Here is an 18,139-nt window from a genome sequence, read left to right on the forward strand (position 1 = left end):
TGTGTTTCTAGAAATCTGTCCATTTCTTCCAGATTTTCAAATTTGTTGGAGTACAGTTCTTCATAGTATCCTGATATTACCCTTTTTATTTCAGTTGGGTCTGTTGTGATATCACCCATTTTGTTTCTTATTCATGTTATTTCTTATTTCTGCTTAAATCTTTATTATTTTCTTTCTTCTGGTGACTGTAGGCATTTCTTGCTGTTGTTATTGTAATTGTTGGAGATTTTGGTTTACATTGTTGGTTTTGACTCTTTCTTTGTTTTTGATGTGTGCATGTATTGCTATAAATTGGCCTCTGATCACTGCTTTTGCTATGTCCCAAAGATTTTGTTATGTTGTGTTCTCATTCTCATTTGATTCAAGGAATTTTTGAATTTCAATTTTTATTTCTTCTCTTACCCAGTGTTTCTCAAGGAGGGTGTTACTCAGTTTCCATGTGTTTACTCTTTTCCCATTGATCTTCCTATTATTGATTTCTAATTTGATAGTATTGTGATCTGAGAAGATACTGTGCATTATTACAGTGTTTTTACATTTATTAAGGCTTGCTTTATGGCCTAACATATGGTCTATAATGGAAAATGTTCTATGTGTACTGGAAAACTATGTATATTGTGCTGTTGTTGGGTGAAGTGCTCTGTAGATGTCTGTAAAGCCCAGTGGATGGATTGTATTATTTATCTCTTCTGCATCTTTGTTGAGTTTCTTTCCAGTTTTTCTTTCATTCAAAGTGGTATATTAAAGTCTCCCACACTGAATGTGGCATCATCTATTTGACTTTTCAACTCTTTTAAAGTCTGATTTATGTATTTTGGGGCTTTTTCATTGGGTCCATAGATATTTATTGTGGTTATATCTTCATGTTCATTTCTTCCTTTAATCATTATATAATGTCCTTTCTTGTCTCATATGGTGGTTTTTAAAGTCAATTTGATCAGAAATTAATATTGCCACTCCCGCTCTTTTACGGTTGTCATTTGCTTGATATATCTTTTTCCAATCTTTGATATTTAACCTATTTTTGTCTTTGTCTTTAAGGTGTGTCTCTTGTAGACAGCATTTTGATTGGTTTTATTTTCTTATCCAATCTTCAACTCTATCTCTTGAGTGGTTCATTTAATCCATTAACATTCAGTGTAATTATTGTGAAGTATGAATTAGTTGCTGTCATTTTGTTATGTGTTTTTTCATGGTGTCCCTGGTCATTTTTTTACATACTATTTTCTGTGCTGGGCTTATTATGTTTAAGACTCATGTTATCATTTCCTTTGTTGCTGTTGTTTTAGTATTTGCTGAATAGTCGTGCTTGTCCTCTTTTTATTGTGTTGTGAAGGTTTATCATTTTTCTTTGAGGTTACCCTGTGATTTATAATTTTCTCCCCAAGATTAGAACAGTCAATTCTATGTTGCAACTCCCTTGACTTCCTCACCAGTTAGAAGTTCTGTAACTACACAGTATTTTCCCTCTTCTTGATTTGTAGTTGTCCTCACTTGCCACTTGATATCTCTGGTTCCCTGTTTACTATCTTGTAAGCTTATTTTACTTTGGATATGCCCAGAGCTGTGGTTCCTGGGTTATGTCATCTTGTGTATTAATGGTTGGTTGTTATTTGCTATTTTTGGTTATCTGTTCAAAGGACAAACAAACTAAAAAATAGAAAAAACTGAAAAAAAAATCAGGGCATGGTGGAGCACGGCACCCAGGCTCCATCCGAGCGCACAGACTGGGATGGAATTCCTGCCAGCCCAGAAAGTGGGTGGGAGTCAGGGATGGCTGCTCCTCCATCCACCCGGAAGGTGTGGGGTATAAGAGTAACAAGGAGAATGTTGCACCTTTTCAGTTGTCCGGGTATGGAATGTCCTTGGGGTTCCTGGCAAGTGGGGCCTGTTCTTAAATCCCTGGAATCTGGGAGAACACTGCCACTTGAAAAATCCAAAATGGTTAAGCTGCTTGTAAACATTCAAAATGGCTGCACCCCTCCTGACAGAGAAACGTCCACAGTTTAGCCTGCTTTCCTCTTCACTGCTTTCCCTTTTATTCCCAGCCACCAGAACAGTCCTCCGTGCAGTCCCTGGCTAGCAGGACCTATTTTTAGGTTAATTCTTAGGTCCTACCGCCACTTGGCAATATCCAAGCTGTCTGTGCCGTCCAGATCGTGGCCAGACTGCAGCTCCGTATGCCTTCTTTTTTGGTGTTTTCATGCAAATTCTTCTGCTGTTGGAGTTTAGTCAACTTTTGTATCCTTCCTTTCAAAGTTGAGGGCTCCAGGATTATCTTCTGTATCTGTGTTAATTGGTTCCCCCTTTTCTTTGTTGAAGAGGGTCTGTGAAGTCTTTCTTCCAATTCTGCCATCTTACTGGATCTCCCCTTCTATTACTGGGAATTCTTACAGAACATAGAAATACACTTGTCAAAGCATTGTCTGCCAACCCTATGCATGGTCTTGGCCACACTCCTCCCTGCATGTTGTTGTTGTTGTTATGTATCGTCGAGTTGAACCTGACTAATAGCAACCCCTCCTTGGGATCCGAGGCAGTATTACTATGGACATAAATTGCCCAACCTTCCTTCTGAGGAGTGGCTGGTGGATTTGAACCGCCAGCCTTCTGATTAGCCGTCAAGTGCCTTAGGCACTATGCTACCAGAACTCCTCCCCTGCCTCCATAGACATAGCTAATAGTTCAGCCTCTGTACCCATTTTTCTATTTGTGTATCATTGTTTGCCTTCACTGAAAACACAGTATTGTATGTGCAAAAATGTTCATCTTTGCTGTTGGTACCTCCTATGCACTCTCTATGTCTTCCTCTTCCTCACTGCCACCATGTTGATCAGTCACATCTGATACATTGCTGTTCTCTTCACCCAGATCAATACTTGTCTCTACTTGACAGTGTTTCCTCCCCTCCTCTTTCACCCCTGATAACCAACAATGAAAATTTCCTTCCATGTATAAAACTTACCTTGACTTTTTATAATAACGGACTAATACAATATTTGTCCTTTTATGATTGACTTATTTCACTCAGTATAATATCCTCCATTATGTTAATGTTACTATTATTCAAATATATGTGCCAAGCACCAAAGCCAAAGATGAAGAAACTGAAGATTTCTAGCACCTTCTGTAGTCTGAAATTGACCAAACATGCATTCAAGATGTGTTGATTATCATTGGTGACTGGAATGCAAAAGTTGGAAACAAAGAAGAGTTGCCAGTAGTTGGAAAATATGGACTTGGAGATAGAAATAACACTGGAGATTTCATGATAGAATTTTGCAAGACCAATGACTTATTCATTGCAGATACCTTTTTTCAACAACATAAGCACTGACTGTACACATGGACTTCAACAGATGAAATACACAGGAATCAGATCGACTACATCTGTGGCACGAGGCATTGGATAAATTCAATATCATCAGCCAGAACAAGGCCAGGAGCTGTTTGTGGAACATAACATCAACTGCTCATATACACATTCAAGTTGAAGTTGAAGACAATTAAAACAAGTCCACGAGAGCCAAAGTATGACTTTCGTAGTGTCCCTCCTGAATTTAGAGACCATATAAAGAATAGATTTGATGTGTTGAACACCAGTGACCGAAATCAGAGTAATTGTGGGATGGCATCAAGAGCATCATCCACAAAGAGAGCAAGAGGTCATTTAAAAGACAAGAAAGGAAGAAAAGACCAAAATGGATGTCAGAAGAGATTCTGAAACTTGCCCTTGAGTGGAGAGTAGCTAAAGCAAATGGAAAGCAAGAGAAAAGAACTGAACAGAAGATATGAAAGAGCAGCTTGAGCAGACAAAGCCAATTAATATAATGAAATGTGCAAAGACCTGGAGTTAGAAAACCAAAAGGGAAGAACATGCTCAGTATTTCTCAAGCTGAAAGAACTGAGGAAAATATTTAAGCCTCGATTTGCAATATTGAAAGAGTCTATGGATAAAATATTGAATGATATAGGAAGCATCAAAAGAAGATGGAAGGAATACACAGAGTCACTGTACCAAAAAGTACTGGTTGATCTTCATCCGTTTCAGGAGGTGGCATATGTTCAAGAACCAGTGGTATTGAAGGAAGAAGTTGATGCTGCACTGAAGGAATTGGTGAAGAACAAGGCTGCAGGAATTGACAGAATACCCATTGAGATGTTTCAACAAATGGATATCCTGCTGGAAGCACTCACTTGGTTATGCCAAATGATTTGGAAGACAGCTACCTGGCCAGCTGACTGGAAGAGATCCATATCTGTACTCATTCCAAAGACAGGTGATCCCACAGAATGTGGAGATTATCGAACAATATCATTAATAGCACATGCAAGTAAAATCTTACTGAAGATAATTGAAAAATGGTTGCAACAGTATATTGACAGAGAACTTTCAGAAATGCAAACTGGATTCAGAAGAAGACATGGAATGAGGGATGTCATTGCTGATGTCAGATGGATTTTAGCTGAAAGCAAAGAATACCAGAAAGATGTTTACTTGAGTTTTATTGACTGTGTAAAAGCATTCAGTTGTGTGGATCACAACAAATTATGGATAACATTGAGAAGAACGGGAATTCCAAAACACTTGATTGTACTCATGAGGTGCTTGTACATAGATCAGGAGGCTGTTGTTGGGACAGAACAAAGGGAAACTGCATGGTTCAAAATCAAGAAGGGAGTGTGTCAGGGTTGTATCCTTTCACCATACTTATTCAGTTTCTATGCTGAGCAAATCATCTGAGAAGCTGGATTATATGAAGAAGATTGTGGCATTAGGATTGGAGGAAGACTCATTAACAACCTGCAATATGGTGACAACACAACTTGCTGCAAGTGAGGATGACTTGAAGAACTTACTGATGAAGGTTAAAGACTACAGTATGCAGTATGGATTAAACCTCAATATTAAGAAAATAAAAATCTTCACAGCTGGATCAATAAGCAAAATCACGATAAATGAAGAAAAGATTGAAGTTGTCAAAGACTTCCTATTTCTTGGTTCTGCAATAAACACCAGTGGAAGCAGCAGTGAAGACATCAGACAACGTATTACTTTGGGCAAATCTGCTGCAAAAGACCTCTTCCAAAGGATGAAGAGCAAAGATGTCTCCTTGAAGACTAAGGTGCACCTAACCCAAGCCATAGTATTTTCAATTGTCTCTTATGCATGTGAGAGCTGGATAATGAATAAAGAAGACTGAAGAAGAGTTGATGCTTTTGAGTTGTGGTGTTGGAGAAGAAGGCTAAGAATACCATGGTCTGCTAAAAGGACTAACAAATCTGTCCTGGAGGAAGTGCAGCTGGAACACTCCTTGGAAGGAAGAATGGCCAGACTTCATCTCACCTACTTTGGTCATGTTGTCAGAAGGAACCATTCCCTGGAGAAGGATATCATGCCTGGTAAAGTGGAGGGTCAATGAAGAAGGGGAAGACCCCCAATGAGATGGATAGACATAGTGTCTACAACGATGGGCTCATGTATAGCAAGGATCATGAGGTTGGCACAAGTCCAGGCAGTGTTTTGTTCTGCTGTGCATAGGATTGCTATTATTTGCAAATGAGTTGACGGCACCTAACAACAATAACCGTGTCCTCCAAGTTCATCCATGTTTTGCAGTGTTTTGCCGATTCTTCTTTGTTCTTTAGAGTTGCATAGTATTCCATTGTGTGTATGTACCATGGTTTGGTTATCCATTCTTCTGTTGATGGGCATCTAGGTTGTTTAGATCTTTTGCATGTATCTGTTCTTGTCCTGGCTTTCACTTCTTTAGGATATATATCTAGCAATGGAATGGCTGGGTCAAATGGTATTTCTAATTCCAAATTTTTAAGGAATCGTCATACTGCTTTCCACAGTGGTTGTATCATTTTACAGTCCCACCAGCAGTGTATGAGAGTCCCAGTCTTTCCACATCTTCACCAGCATTTGCTGTTTTGTGCCTTATTGAACCTTACTACTAGTGCTGGAGCAAGATGGTATCTCATTGTTTTGATTTGCATCTCTCTAATGACTAACGATCATGAGCATTTCTTCATATGTTTGTTGGCCCCCTTACTATGCTCCTTGGTGAAGTGTCTATTCATGTCTTCTGCCCATTTTATAATTGGATTATTTGTCTTTTTGTTATGGAGGTGTTGGAGTTTTCTATAAATTCTAGAGGTAAGTCCCTTGTCAGATATGTCATTGCTGTATATTTTTTCCCAGTCTGTAGGCTCTCTTTTGGTGAAGTCGTTGGAAGCACATAAAAATTTAATTTTTAGAAGGTCCCATTCATCTAGTTTCTCTTCTGCTGTTTGTGCATTTTGGGTTAAGTTTGATAATCTGTTTATGCCATATATTAGAGCCCCTAAATTTGCCCCTAGTTTTTCCTTGAGGAACTTTATAGTTTCAGATTTTGCATTTAAGTCTTTGATCCATCTGGAGTTAGTTTTTTGTGTATGGTGTGAGGTACATATCTTGTTTCATTTTTCCGCAAATGGTTATCTAGTTTTGCCAGCACTATTTGTTAAACAGATAGTCTCTTCCCCATTTAATGGATTTTGACCCTTTTTCAAAAATCAGCTGACCATAGGTCAGAGGATCTCTTTCTGAGTTTTCAATTCTATTGCATTGGACTGTGTATCTGTCATTGTACCAGTACCAGGCAGTTTTGACTACTGTGGCTGTGTAGTAGGTTTTAAGATCCGGGAATGTGAGACCTCCTACTTTCTTTTCCTTCTTCAATAATTCTTTGCTTATCTGAGGTCTCTTTCCTTTCTATATAAAGTTAGTAGTTGTTTGTCCATATCCTTGAAGAATGTTGATGGGATCTGGTTTGGGATTGCATTGAATGTACAGATTGCTGTGGGTAAAATTGACATTTTCCCAATGTTCAGTCTTCCTATCCCAGTTGTGAGGATTTTTGTTTTCTATATGTTGAGGTGTAATCCATACTGTAGTCTTTGATTTTTGTCAGTAAGTGTTTCAAGTTCTCTTCACAGTGAGCAAACAGGCTTTTGTCATCTGCATATTGCAGGTTGTTAATGAGTCTTCCTCCAATCCTGATGTCACTTGCTTCTTCATATGGTTCAGCTCCTCAGATTATTTGCTGAGCATACAGAATGAATAAGTATACTGAAAGTATGCAGCCCTGACACACATTCTTCCTGATTTTAAGCCATGCATTGTCCCCTTCTTCTCTTTGAACGACACCCTCTTGATCTGTGTACAGGTTCCTCATGAACACACTTAAGTGCTCTGGAATTCCTGTTCTTCCCAGTTTTATCCATAATTTGTTATGATCCACACGGTGAAATGCCTTTTCATAGTCAATAAAATACAGGTAAACATCCTTCTGGTATTCTTTGCTTTCAGCCAAGATCTATTTGACATCAGCATTGAGATCCCTCATTCTTTGTCATCTTCTGCATCTGGCTTGAATTTCTGGAAGCTCCTGTCAAAATTGCTGCAACTGTTTTTTAATTTCCTTCAGCAGAATTTTAGTTGCATGTGATATTAATGATATTGTTCAATACTTTACAAATTCTAGTGTATTATCTTTCTTTGGAATGGGTACAGTAGTGATCTCTTCCAGTCAGTTGGCCAGGTAGCGGTATTCCAGATTTCCTGACATAAACGAGTAAGCACCTCCAGCACTGCCTCCATTTGTTAAAACATCTCAGTGGGTGCGTATTCCATCAGTTCTTGGAGCCATGTTTTCTGCCAATTCCTTTAGTGTGGCTTGGACTTCTTTTAGTACCGTTGGTTCTTGATCTTCTTCCACCAACTCTAGTTCTTTTTGGCACAATGACTCTGTATAGAATCTTTAAGTATTGCAACTTGAGGCTTTAATTTTTTGTTCCGTTATTTCAGCTTGAGAAATACCGAGTGTATACATCCCTTTTGGTTTTCTGACTCCTGGTCTTTGTACATTTTGTTATAATAATTTACTTTTTCTTCTCAAGCTGCCCTTTGAAATCTGCTCAGCTCTTTTATCTGTTCATTTCTTCCATTTGTTTTAGCTACTCTCTGTTCAAGAGCAACTTTCAAAGTCTCTTCTGATGTACATTTTGGTCTTTTTTTCTTTCCTGTCTTTTTAATGACCATTTGCTTTCTTCATGTATGATGCTCTTGATATCATCCCACAACTTGTCTGGATTTCAGTCACTGATGTTCAGTGTGTCAAAAACTATTCTTCATATGATCTCTGAATTTAGGTGGGATGTACTTGTCCCAGTTACCTAGTGCCGCTCTGACAAGAATATACCACAAATGGGATGGTTTAACAAACAAGAGTTTATTCTTACAATGTGAAGGCTTTAAGTCCAAGTTCAAAGTGCCAGGCTCTAGGGGCTAGGTAAAAGCCCCTCAACCTTGGGGTTCAGCTCTGTCTCCTGCTCCTGGCCCACTGGAGCTAGAGGCGTTTCTTCACTCAGACAGCTGCTGGCTGCTGAGGCTGAGAAACCCCAAAGTTAACAAGTAAAAAAGGCATAGTCCCGATGTTACCAAACCACATGGCAGACCATTAACATAAGTCCATTGTAAGTCCCAAGGTCGGCATAGCATTGCAGGGTGTTGAACAATGACACGGCTGCATGCAGGGTCCAAGTGTGTCAAAGGCTAGAGACCATTCCCAAGGCTTCTGCTTATATACAGGAAGCAGACCACATCCCAAAGATAGCTACTCATCTCCTTGTGGTAGATCCCACCATGGAGTTGATTGCCAGTCTCATCATGGGGAATAACTACCACCAGCTGTCCAGCCACTCAGCCAGGCCCAGCCGAGTTGAAACACAAACATAATTACCACATTACTCAAGGTCATATTTTGGGTCTTGTAGACTTCTTTTAATTTTCTTCAGCTTCAGTTTGAACCTGCATATGAACAGTTGATGGTATGTTCCATAGTCACCTCCTGGCCTTATTTTGACTGATGATATTGAGAATCTCTGTTGCCTCTTTCCACAGATGTAGTTAGTCTGATTCCTGTGTATTCCATCTGGCAAGGTCCACATGGATAGCCACTGTTTATGTTGTTTAAAAAACGTATTTGCAGTGAATAAGTTGTTGGTCTTGTAAAATTCTGTCATGCAATCTGTGACATCGTTTCAATCCCCAAGGCTGTGTTTTCCAATTTCCGAGGATTCTTCTTTGTTTCTGACTTTCCCATTCCAATCACCAGTAATCATCAATACATCTTAATTACATGTTTGGTCAGTTTCAGACTGCAGAAGTTGGTAAGAATCTTCAATTTCTTCGTCTTTGGCTTTAGTGGTTGTTGTGTGGATTTGAATAATAGTAGTAGTAACTGATTTTCTTGTAGGTGTGTGGATATTAACCTATCATTAAGAGCACTGTACTTTAGGGTAGATCTTGAAACATTCTATTTGACAATGAATGTGACACCATTCCTCTTCAATTTGTCTTGACCAGGACAGTAGATTATGTGATTTTTTAGATTCAGAATGGCCAATACCAGTCCATTTCAGCTCACTAATGCCTAGGATATTGATCTTTGTGCATTCCATTTCATATTTTGATAACTTCCATTTTTTCCTAGATTCATACTTTGTACATTCCATGTTCTGATTATTAATGGATATTTGCAGCTGTTTTTCCCATTTTGCGTTGTACTCCATCAGCAAATGAAGGTCCTGAAAGCTTTACTCCATCCATGTCATTAAGATCACTTATACTTTGAGGAGGCAGCTCTTCTCCAGTTGTATTTTGAGTGCTTTCCCACCTGAAGGGCTCATCTTCTGACACTGCATCAGACAGTGTTCCAGGGTTATTCATAAAGTTTTCCAGTAATGCATTAGATAGTGTTTCACTGCTCTTGATAAGGTGTTCACAGGCCAATTCTTTGAGAAGTGGATGGCCCTATCCTTCTTCCCCGTCTGTCTTAGTCTGGAAGCTCCGCTGAAACTTATCCACCGTGGGTGATTCTGCTGGTATTTGAGATACCGATGGCCTGGCCTCCTGCCTCAAGCCACCACAATATGGCAAACTGACACATGAATTGTGGGCAGGAAGGTAGCAGTTTTGAAACATTTGCGTTTTGGTAAAAAGAACGGTGCGATTCAGCTTTAAGTGGTCATTCCTTAGACCTTTTGTAAAAGTATTGTAAAAATCTCTATATTAAAAAAATAAAATTCCCTCTAATCCTGGCATCTTACAGTACATAAAATACAATATATTGCAGAGTACTGAAAGTGAGGGCTGAGTGAGGCCACCATTCCCAGTTCCTGTGTGCTGTGGACTTCCCATTCTTCCCTTAAGTTACCTCCATGCATGTGATGACCTGAGATGTGGTCCTCTGATGTGAGACCAAGGGAGGCATTGGTGTCAGTCTGCCTACTGAATGCAGCTGCACCTCCTTCCCCTTTTCTCTGTTCTAGTCATCACTCAAAGTTCTGCCCACATCTGGCTTTCTCTTTCATTTACTCTGACTGTATCTTTCTGCTAGCTAATTGTATATATGACTTACATATCTGTATGTTTTAGCTTCTCTCTTTTGCAAGCTCTTGAAGGACAGAAGGTTTTATTTCATCGGTTGTCTCATTGCAGTGTTCTTTGCACACTGGAGTTACCATTAACTGTTTGAATGAGTAAGTTAATGAATTTATAGTAAACACTCAGTGAGGGTTCATAAGTGTTACATATCAATGTTTATGTCTTCATCTGCTTTCCAAACAAAGCCTTGGGAAACAATCATTCCAGTTTTCAAGGCACTGACTGAAGTCCACAGAGGTTCAGTAGCTTGTCTAGCAGTGATGGAGCTTGAAATCTGAAGTTTTCTTTTTCAAAAAAGAAAATTTTTATTTTTTATTTTAAACATGTAACACATTTCTTGGTATAAAAAGATTTGAATAGAGTCTTGATCTCACCTGTAACTCAACTAATTTTCTCCCTTGATCTGCTTCTTAATAGGAAACTCCTTTTATTCATTATTTTCTGTGACTGTTTCCAGTTGTTCCTTATGCAGGAAAAAAAACAAAACAAACTCTTACTTCAGCCTTTTTCTACATAGAAGTTTATATACTGCGTTTATTTTTTAATTTAACAATAATTTGTCTTGGAGATTTTTCTCTAGATTTAGAGAGCATCTCGCTTTGTTTTTGACAATCTATGTTGTAGCATGGATGTTCTGTAGTTTATTTAATCAGTCTTATTGTGACTGATGCAATGACTTTATAAATAAGTCAGTTTTCTGTATTGTGCTAGCATATATATAGGATTTATTCCTAGAAATGGGATTGCTGGGTCAGAAGGTAAATGTACTTGTGTCATCAAAATTGTCCTTCCTAACAGTTGTACCTGTTTGCACTCTTACCAGCAGTATGTTAGAGGGCCTGTTTCCTTACAGCCTTACCAATAGAATGGTCAAATATTTGAATTTTTGCCAATCTAATGGGTAAAAAATATCTAGATCCAAGTTGAGTATCTTTTCATATATTTAAGGTCATTTGCATTTCTTTTTTTGCGGTCTATTCCTATCTTTGGGCTAGTTTTCTGTTAGATTTTTGTAGCTTATAAAATATTAGGAAGAAAATGCTCTTTGTGATAAGATAAATTACCTTTTCCCAGTTTCGTATTTGATTTTAAAGAACCAGGAGGTTGAACTTTGTTCCAATTTCATCATTATAATTGTACTACCTCAAAGATGGGGCAATCTACTTCCGTAGTGATACTGCCTTGGAAACCCAAGAAGGGGTCGCTATGAGTCGGGTCTGACTCGACAGCACATAACAACAACAAACAACAACCTCAAATAATACGTGTTATACACTCCTGAAAAGATCGATTTAAGTGTAACTATTAATTAAAGCACCTAGCATTTTAAAACTATTTTCTAATAATAATTTCTTTCCTCATTAGACACGGCACCAGCAAGGAGATACACATCCTCTAACTTTAGAAGAAATTTTGGATGAAACTCAACATTTAGATATTGGGCTTAAGCAGAAACAATGGCTAATGACCGAGGTAAGAAGAAACCAAAACCAAACCATTGCCATCTAGTTGATTCCAACTCATAGTGACCCTATAGGACAGAGTAGAACTGCCCCATTGGGTTTTTAAGGCTGTAAATCTTTATGGATGCGAACTGCCTCATCTTTCTAGGCTTAAAATATTGGTGTTTTTTTTTTTTTTTAAATTAAGGTTAGTTGATTACCCTGAGATCTTTGCTATAACCAGGTGTACGTTCCCCCCGCCATAAATGTTTTGAAATCTAATAATGATTTTGACCTTTTCTGAAGGAATTGATGTAGGGTCTTTGTTTTTGCTTTTTAAGCATACATGTTTGTAAGATTGTTTGATGTGTTGGTTTTTATATCGTTTCATGTATCTATTTTTTTAAATGCTGTAAGTTAAGGCTTTAGGGTAAAAGTTGTAAAGAAGTCAGTCATTGTACCAATTCCACATAACTGTTTTTACAGAATAATTGATGCTTCTTTTGAATAGCTAAATTTGTAATTTACATGCTTGTAAATAGTATTGTTTCTATACATGTATTAAGAAATTTAAAGGATGAGGCTGTAGGCATAGTTAAATAATTCGTTGCATTCTTACTTCTGTTTTGGCTTGTTAGTGATTTCTTGCCTCTCACAGATTATCTGGTAAAACAGTCTTGAACGTATAGCATTTCAAGAAAAACTCTTACATAGTAAATCAGTGACTATGCTGATTTGGAAATTAATAGCATTTTAAAAATCCAGATAGTTGCTTATCTTGACTTCAAATATGAAATGCGAATCAAGATTACCCTGTAGGGCCAATGCTCGATTCTGAAGACCAAATATAAAATTCTCAAAATACATTTCATTTAATTTATTTTACCAAGCAAAATGTCCTTTTGATTTTCATAATAAAAAAATCATTTAATCACTTTATGGCTTATTTTATTAGTGATACACATATAGTGGTAATCCACATTTACCTAATCTTGGAATTTCATAGATCACCAACATTAGTTAAAGATTGTTTTAACTATTCTCCCTCCTTTCTTCTTTCTGTGTTTCTTCTCTTTCTCGTTTCAGGATCAGGCTGGCAGCTGCAGAATAAAATAAATAGGGTTGCTCTTTCTTGCACTGTTTTCCTTCTGGTATTAACTATACAAACAACTGACTAGGAACGTAACTCTATTCAATAATTCCTTCATTCCTACTCAGTTTCATTCTCAGGCTGACATTATAGGTTAAAGTTCTTACATGCGCTAGTCTGGTCCTGTTCAGGTCTTTCCACAGCCACTAGTGCCAGTTGATTACCAGGTAATGAAGACTGACTATTGATTTGTTTATTACAGGGTAATATTTCTTGTGATATAATGCTAATATATCATAACTGTACTTTGGGGTCAGGTGGGCAAGCCAAATTAACTTTGTTTATTAATGTTATTACATGCTTTTTTTATTCTTAACCTCTTTTATCATCCAAAAGAATATGGGTACAGTTTTCTTCAGAGGAGTTGCCATAAAATGGTTTATTTGTCATCTAGAAAGTTTATGTAGATTGTATAGAGCTTCTTTTATAAAAAAGGCAGCTCTGTGCTCATCCCTATCAACTGTTCTGGGATGCTGTCCAGTATTTTAGATCTGCTAGTTGGTATTCACAAAATATTTTAATCTGCTACTGTCTTAGGTAATATTATATTTTTAAATAATTAGGAGAATTTATAATGTGTATATAAAGTTTTCTTGTTGTTAATATATCCAAATTGTGTCACTGTTGCAGGCCTTAGCGAACAATCCCAAAATTGAAGTAATAGATGGAAAATATGCCTTCAAGCCCAAGTACAACTTGAAAGATAAGAAGGCCCTACTTAGGCTCTTAGATAAGCATGATCAGCGAGGCTTGGGAGGGATACTTTTAGAAGACATAGAGGAAGGACTGCCAAATTCCCAGAAAGCTGTCAAGGTAACCTTTCTTTACTTTTATGTCATAATTATATCCTCTGTAGATAATTGGTGTATTTTTTTTTTTTTTCATTGTTTAAAAAGTTCTTTCTTCTTCTCATTCTTTTATCTCATCATTTGTTTAACTTGAAAAAATAAGTGTATATAGAGTTTTGGCAAAAAGAGAGAGAGAAATTTGATTTTTCCCCAGGGAAAGGGAAATTATAGCTAAAGTGCAATAATTATTTTATTTTATGAAATTCTAAGGTCTTAGGTCCCAGAAACTTAAAGGTGATTTAAAGTCTTTTAGGATGTTGTTTTCAAGGGTGTGACCAAACTTTAATTTTGCCTTTCAGAATAATTTTAGAACCTCTTCATAGTACTTTTTCACAATACTTTTTTTCTTTTTTGGTATTTATCCAAATAATATTTTCTACTCTTTCTCCTAATCTCTACAGAATGAGAGTTGAAGGAGTGACAGGAAATTTAGTATCTCTAGATCTAGATTCCTGTGAGCATTCACAATTTTTAATGTTCTTTTGTTCAGTAAATATTAGGAGGAAAGAATGAAAGTTATGGGGAGGTTGGGAGACAACTAAGATTATTCAAGATATGACTCCATCTGATTTCAGAAAAGACTTGGTAGTTTGCAGGTTAAATATTCAATGTAGTAATAAAACATGTAAGATTGAAATTGGAAAGAGAACTACCTGAGGGAGATAAAAGGAGTAAATAACATTGACTAGCTCTTCTGAAGGAAGATGGGGCAATCTACTTCCGTAGTGTTACTGCCTTGGAAACCCAAGGAGGGGTCGCTATGAGTCAGGTCTGACTCGACGGCACATAACAACAACAACAACAACAACAACAAGAAGCTCGAGTTAAATTTTTAACTCCTTAAACTTAAAATCTATCAGGTTATATATCTTGTTTGACAAGAAGCAAATGTATAAATAGAATTTTAGGTTGTCTCCCTCCTTGCTGTTTCCCTTCCTAGTCATAGGCCACCAGCGCTGTTGTCCCTGCAGCCCTTGGTGACCAGGGTTGATCTTTAGGTCACTTCTCAGGTCCCAACACCACTTGGAAATACTCAAGCTGTTGATCCTGTCAGAGTAGCTGATAGTCCACATCTCTGACCATCTTTGTATTTACTGTTTTCATTCAGGTTTTTCTACTCATTGGTGCCTAGTCTGCTTCTGTATAGTTCCTTTCAAAGCTCAGGGTTCCAGGATTATCTTCTGTATCTCTGTCAATTGGTTTTTCTTTTCTTTTTTGAACAGAGTCTGTGTTGCTTGTCTACCTATTCCTATTCCTTCATCTTACCAGAAGTCCTTCTAAATAGAATTTTAGCTGCTAAGAATTTTTCTTAGAATTAAATACATTTTTTTTTTTTTTTTTAGGAGCATGTAGATTTTTGTGTAAAAGATACTGGTAACCTAGGGGGTGTTCACTTTGATTTCTCTATAAAGGCAGAGGACAGAGCATTTCGTTGTGATGATTCAGTGGTGTCATTTTTACAATGAAATGAGATAAGATGGTTTAAATATTTTTGCTTTCTGATACTCTTACTTAATGTTGGTACAGAACTGAGAGAACTTACAGGAACACATGGCTATCACATCATTTGAACTTGCTTTTGGCAGAGGCTGGCTTGCAGTCAGTTTATATTTAAATATTCACTAAAGCTTTAGGTGGTAGAGAAATGCTGACACATTGTTAATCTGAGAGAGCACATATATAAGGGAAGGTGACTCACCTTTTGTGATTGAAGTTTTCCAGCCAGATGGGTATTTCTACATAGACAGTGAGAAAGATAAATTTCAATTTTGCCTGTAGTAGGTTCAGGACCTGACCTTAAACTCATTAAATAGACAAATGAAGGAGAAGAGCTTTTCTTATGGGGGGGGGGATGGTGAGTATAAAGACTCCATTGTAGAAAAAAACCTATTGCCATTGAGTCAATTCCGACTCAAAATGACTTTATAAGATAGAGTAGAACTGCCCCTCAGAGTTTCCAAGGCTGTAAATCTTCATGGAAGCAGACTGTTACATCCTTCTCCCACAGAGCATCTGGTGGGTTTGAACTGGTGACCTTATGGTTAGCAGTCAAACGCTTAACCATTATGCCACCAGCGCTCCTTATTGATGAAGATATATTCAAGGAATTGGGGGTAAATCAGTTTGTCTAATAAGGAGCTGTGGGAACATTGGTAGCTCAGTGGTTAAAGTATTCAGCTTCTAACTGAAAGGTCAGTGGTTCGAATTCACCAGCTGGTCCTTGGGAGAAAAACATGGCACTCTGCTTCTGTAAAGATTTACAGTCATGGAAACCCTGTGGGACAGTTCTACTCTGTCTTATAGGGTTACAATGAGTTGGAATCAACTTGTCTGCAATGGGTTTGGTTTTTTGAGTGAGGGGCATTCATGTAGGGGAGTTAGTGAAAGATAAAATTGGAAAAGAAAGTTGGGTCCAGACCATTAGTACAAGCTTTTGAGTAGGGAAATAATGTGATAAAGACATTAGTTAAGGAAGAGGGACCTGATAAACCAAATCAAACACACTGCTATCGAGTCAGACCTGACTCATAGTGACCACTTCTTGGGTTTCTGAGGTGGTATCACTTTGGAAGTAGATTGCCCAGCCTTCCTTCCGAGGAATGGCTGGTGGGTTTGAACCGCCAACCTTCTGGTTTGCAGTCAAATGCCTTAGTCACTGTGCCACCAAAGTTCCCAGCAAATAATAGGAAGAGTGAATTTGATGGACAGGAAAATAGAAGTTGGGGGTAGGGACTTTTTTCATAGTTTAGGCACAAAATCATAGGAAATATAGGCAACATGGAGAATGAAGACTTGACAGAATTATTTTGATATTTTAATTATTAAGGGATTATTAATAATTAATAATTATTTAATTATTAAGGGATAAGATGAAGAAAATTGAAGTTTGGAAACTGGATGGCCATATACATAATTCTAATTTACAAATAGAGTGCTCTTGCTCTTTCTCTGCCCTAATTTAATCTACCTTTATCTCTTGCCTGAAATGTTAATAGGGTCTCTAATTGATATCTTTCCTTCTACCTTTTTGTTTGTTTCAAAGTATTTCATGTAGAGTAGCTGGAGTGATTTAAAAAATACATCTAGTAGATTATGTTACCCTTACTTTAAAACCTTGCAATAATTTAAGTTTGGATTTAGGATAAAATCTGAACTCTTATCCATAGCCTGGAACTCTAGTGGTATAGTGGGTAAGACATTTGGCTGCTATCCAGGTCAGTGGTTCAAACTTGCTGGGAGGAAGGTGAGGCTGTCTTCTTCTGTAAAGATTTACAGCTTAGAAACCCAGTGGGGTTTTCATGAATCAGAATCCACTTGATGGCTGTGGATTTGGTTTGTTTTGGTTTATCCATAGCCTGGAAAGCTGTGTGATCTGGCCTTGTCTTTTCATTCTTTCCCACAGGTCTTCCTCATTTCTTCCACTGAGGCTAGCTTTTTCCTCTCTCAAGGCAATTATACATGTTGTTTCCAGGGCTAATTCCTTTTCCGTCTTCAAGTCTCATCCTAAATTAAATAATTCAACAAATAATTTATTACTTATCACAAGGAGCTCTGGTGGCATAGTGGGTAAGGCACTTGACTGCTAACTGGAAAGTCAGTGGTTCAAACCCACCAGCTGCTCTGCAATAGAAAGACTAGGCAATCTACCTCTGTATTAAGATCCTCAGAAACCCAGTGGGGGTTGCTATGAGTTGGAAATGACTCGATGGCAGTGAGTTTTAGCATATTGAGGATTATTTCAAATGCAGAGAGGTAACTTAAATGTCACCTAAGAGAAGGCTTGGCTGAACTGTTTTATTTATTTGATTATTGATCCCTTCCCCTGTACCCCACAAAAAATAAACTGTGGTTTTCAAGTTGATTTCAGCCGATGGTGACCCTATAGGACAGAGTAGAACTGCCTCTTAGAGTTTCCAGGGCTATAATCTTTATGGAAGGAGACTACTACATCTTTGTCATGCTGCCTGGCTGGTGTGTTGGAACCGCTGACCTTTCAGTTAGTAGCCAAGTGCTTAACCACTGTACTACTAGGGCTCTTTGTTTATTTCTCGTTAGAGTATAAATGGGCAAGGCAGACACTGTGTTTGTTAATTCACCAGTGTATACTTAGCACAGTGCCTGGGACATAGTAAATGTTCAAAAAATATTTGTTGGACAAATGAATTAAGAGGCTGTGTTGCTGTCATCCATTTGGAAGGGATGT

At 37.7% G+C, this 18,139-nt stretch overlaps 1 protein-coding gene across 1 annotated transcript in view; it reads left to right on the forward strand.

Moving 5' to 3' along the window:
- GTF2E2 (general transcription factor IIE subunit 2) overlaps positions 1–18,139 on the forward strand; it is a 187,574-nt gene that overhangs the window by 108,700 nt on the left and 60,735 nt on the right. The window contains exons 3-4 of the mRNA XM_007942691.2: positions 11,861–11,968; positions 13,718–13,900. Of these exons, the coding sequence (XP_007940882.1) occupies positions 11,861–11,968; positions 13,718–13,900 (291 nt within the window). The remainder of the gene's footprint in view (positions 1–11,860; positions 11,969–13,717; positions 13,901–18,139) is intronic.

The sequence above is a fragment of the Orycteropus afer genome, unplaced genomic scaffold, assembly GCF_000298275.1.
Source record: "Orycteropus afer afer isolate SDZICR_OR568_19922 unplaced genomic scaffold, OryAfe1.0 scaffold00095, whole genome shotgun sequence".
NCBI classification, from domain to species: domain Eukaryota; kingdom Metazoa; phylum Chordata; class Mammalia; order Tubulidentata; family Orycteropodidae; genus Orycteropus; species Orycteropus afer.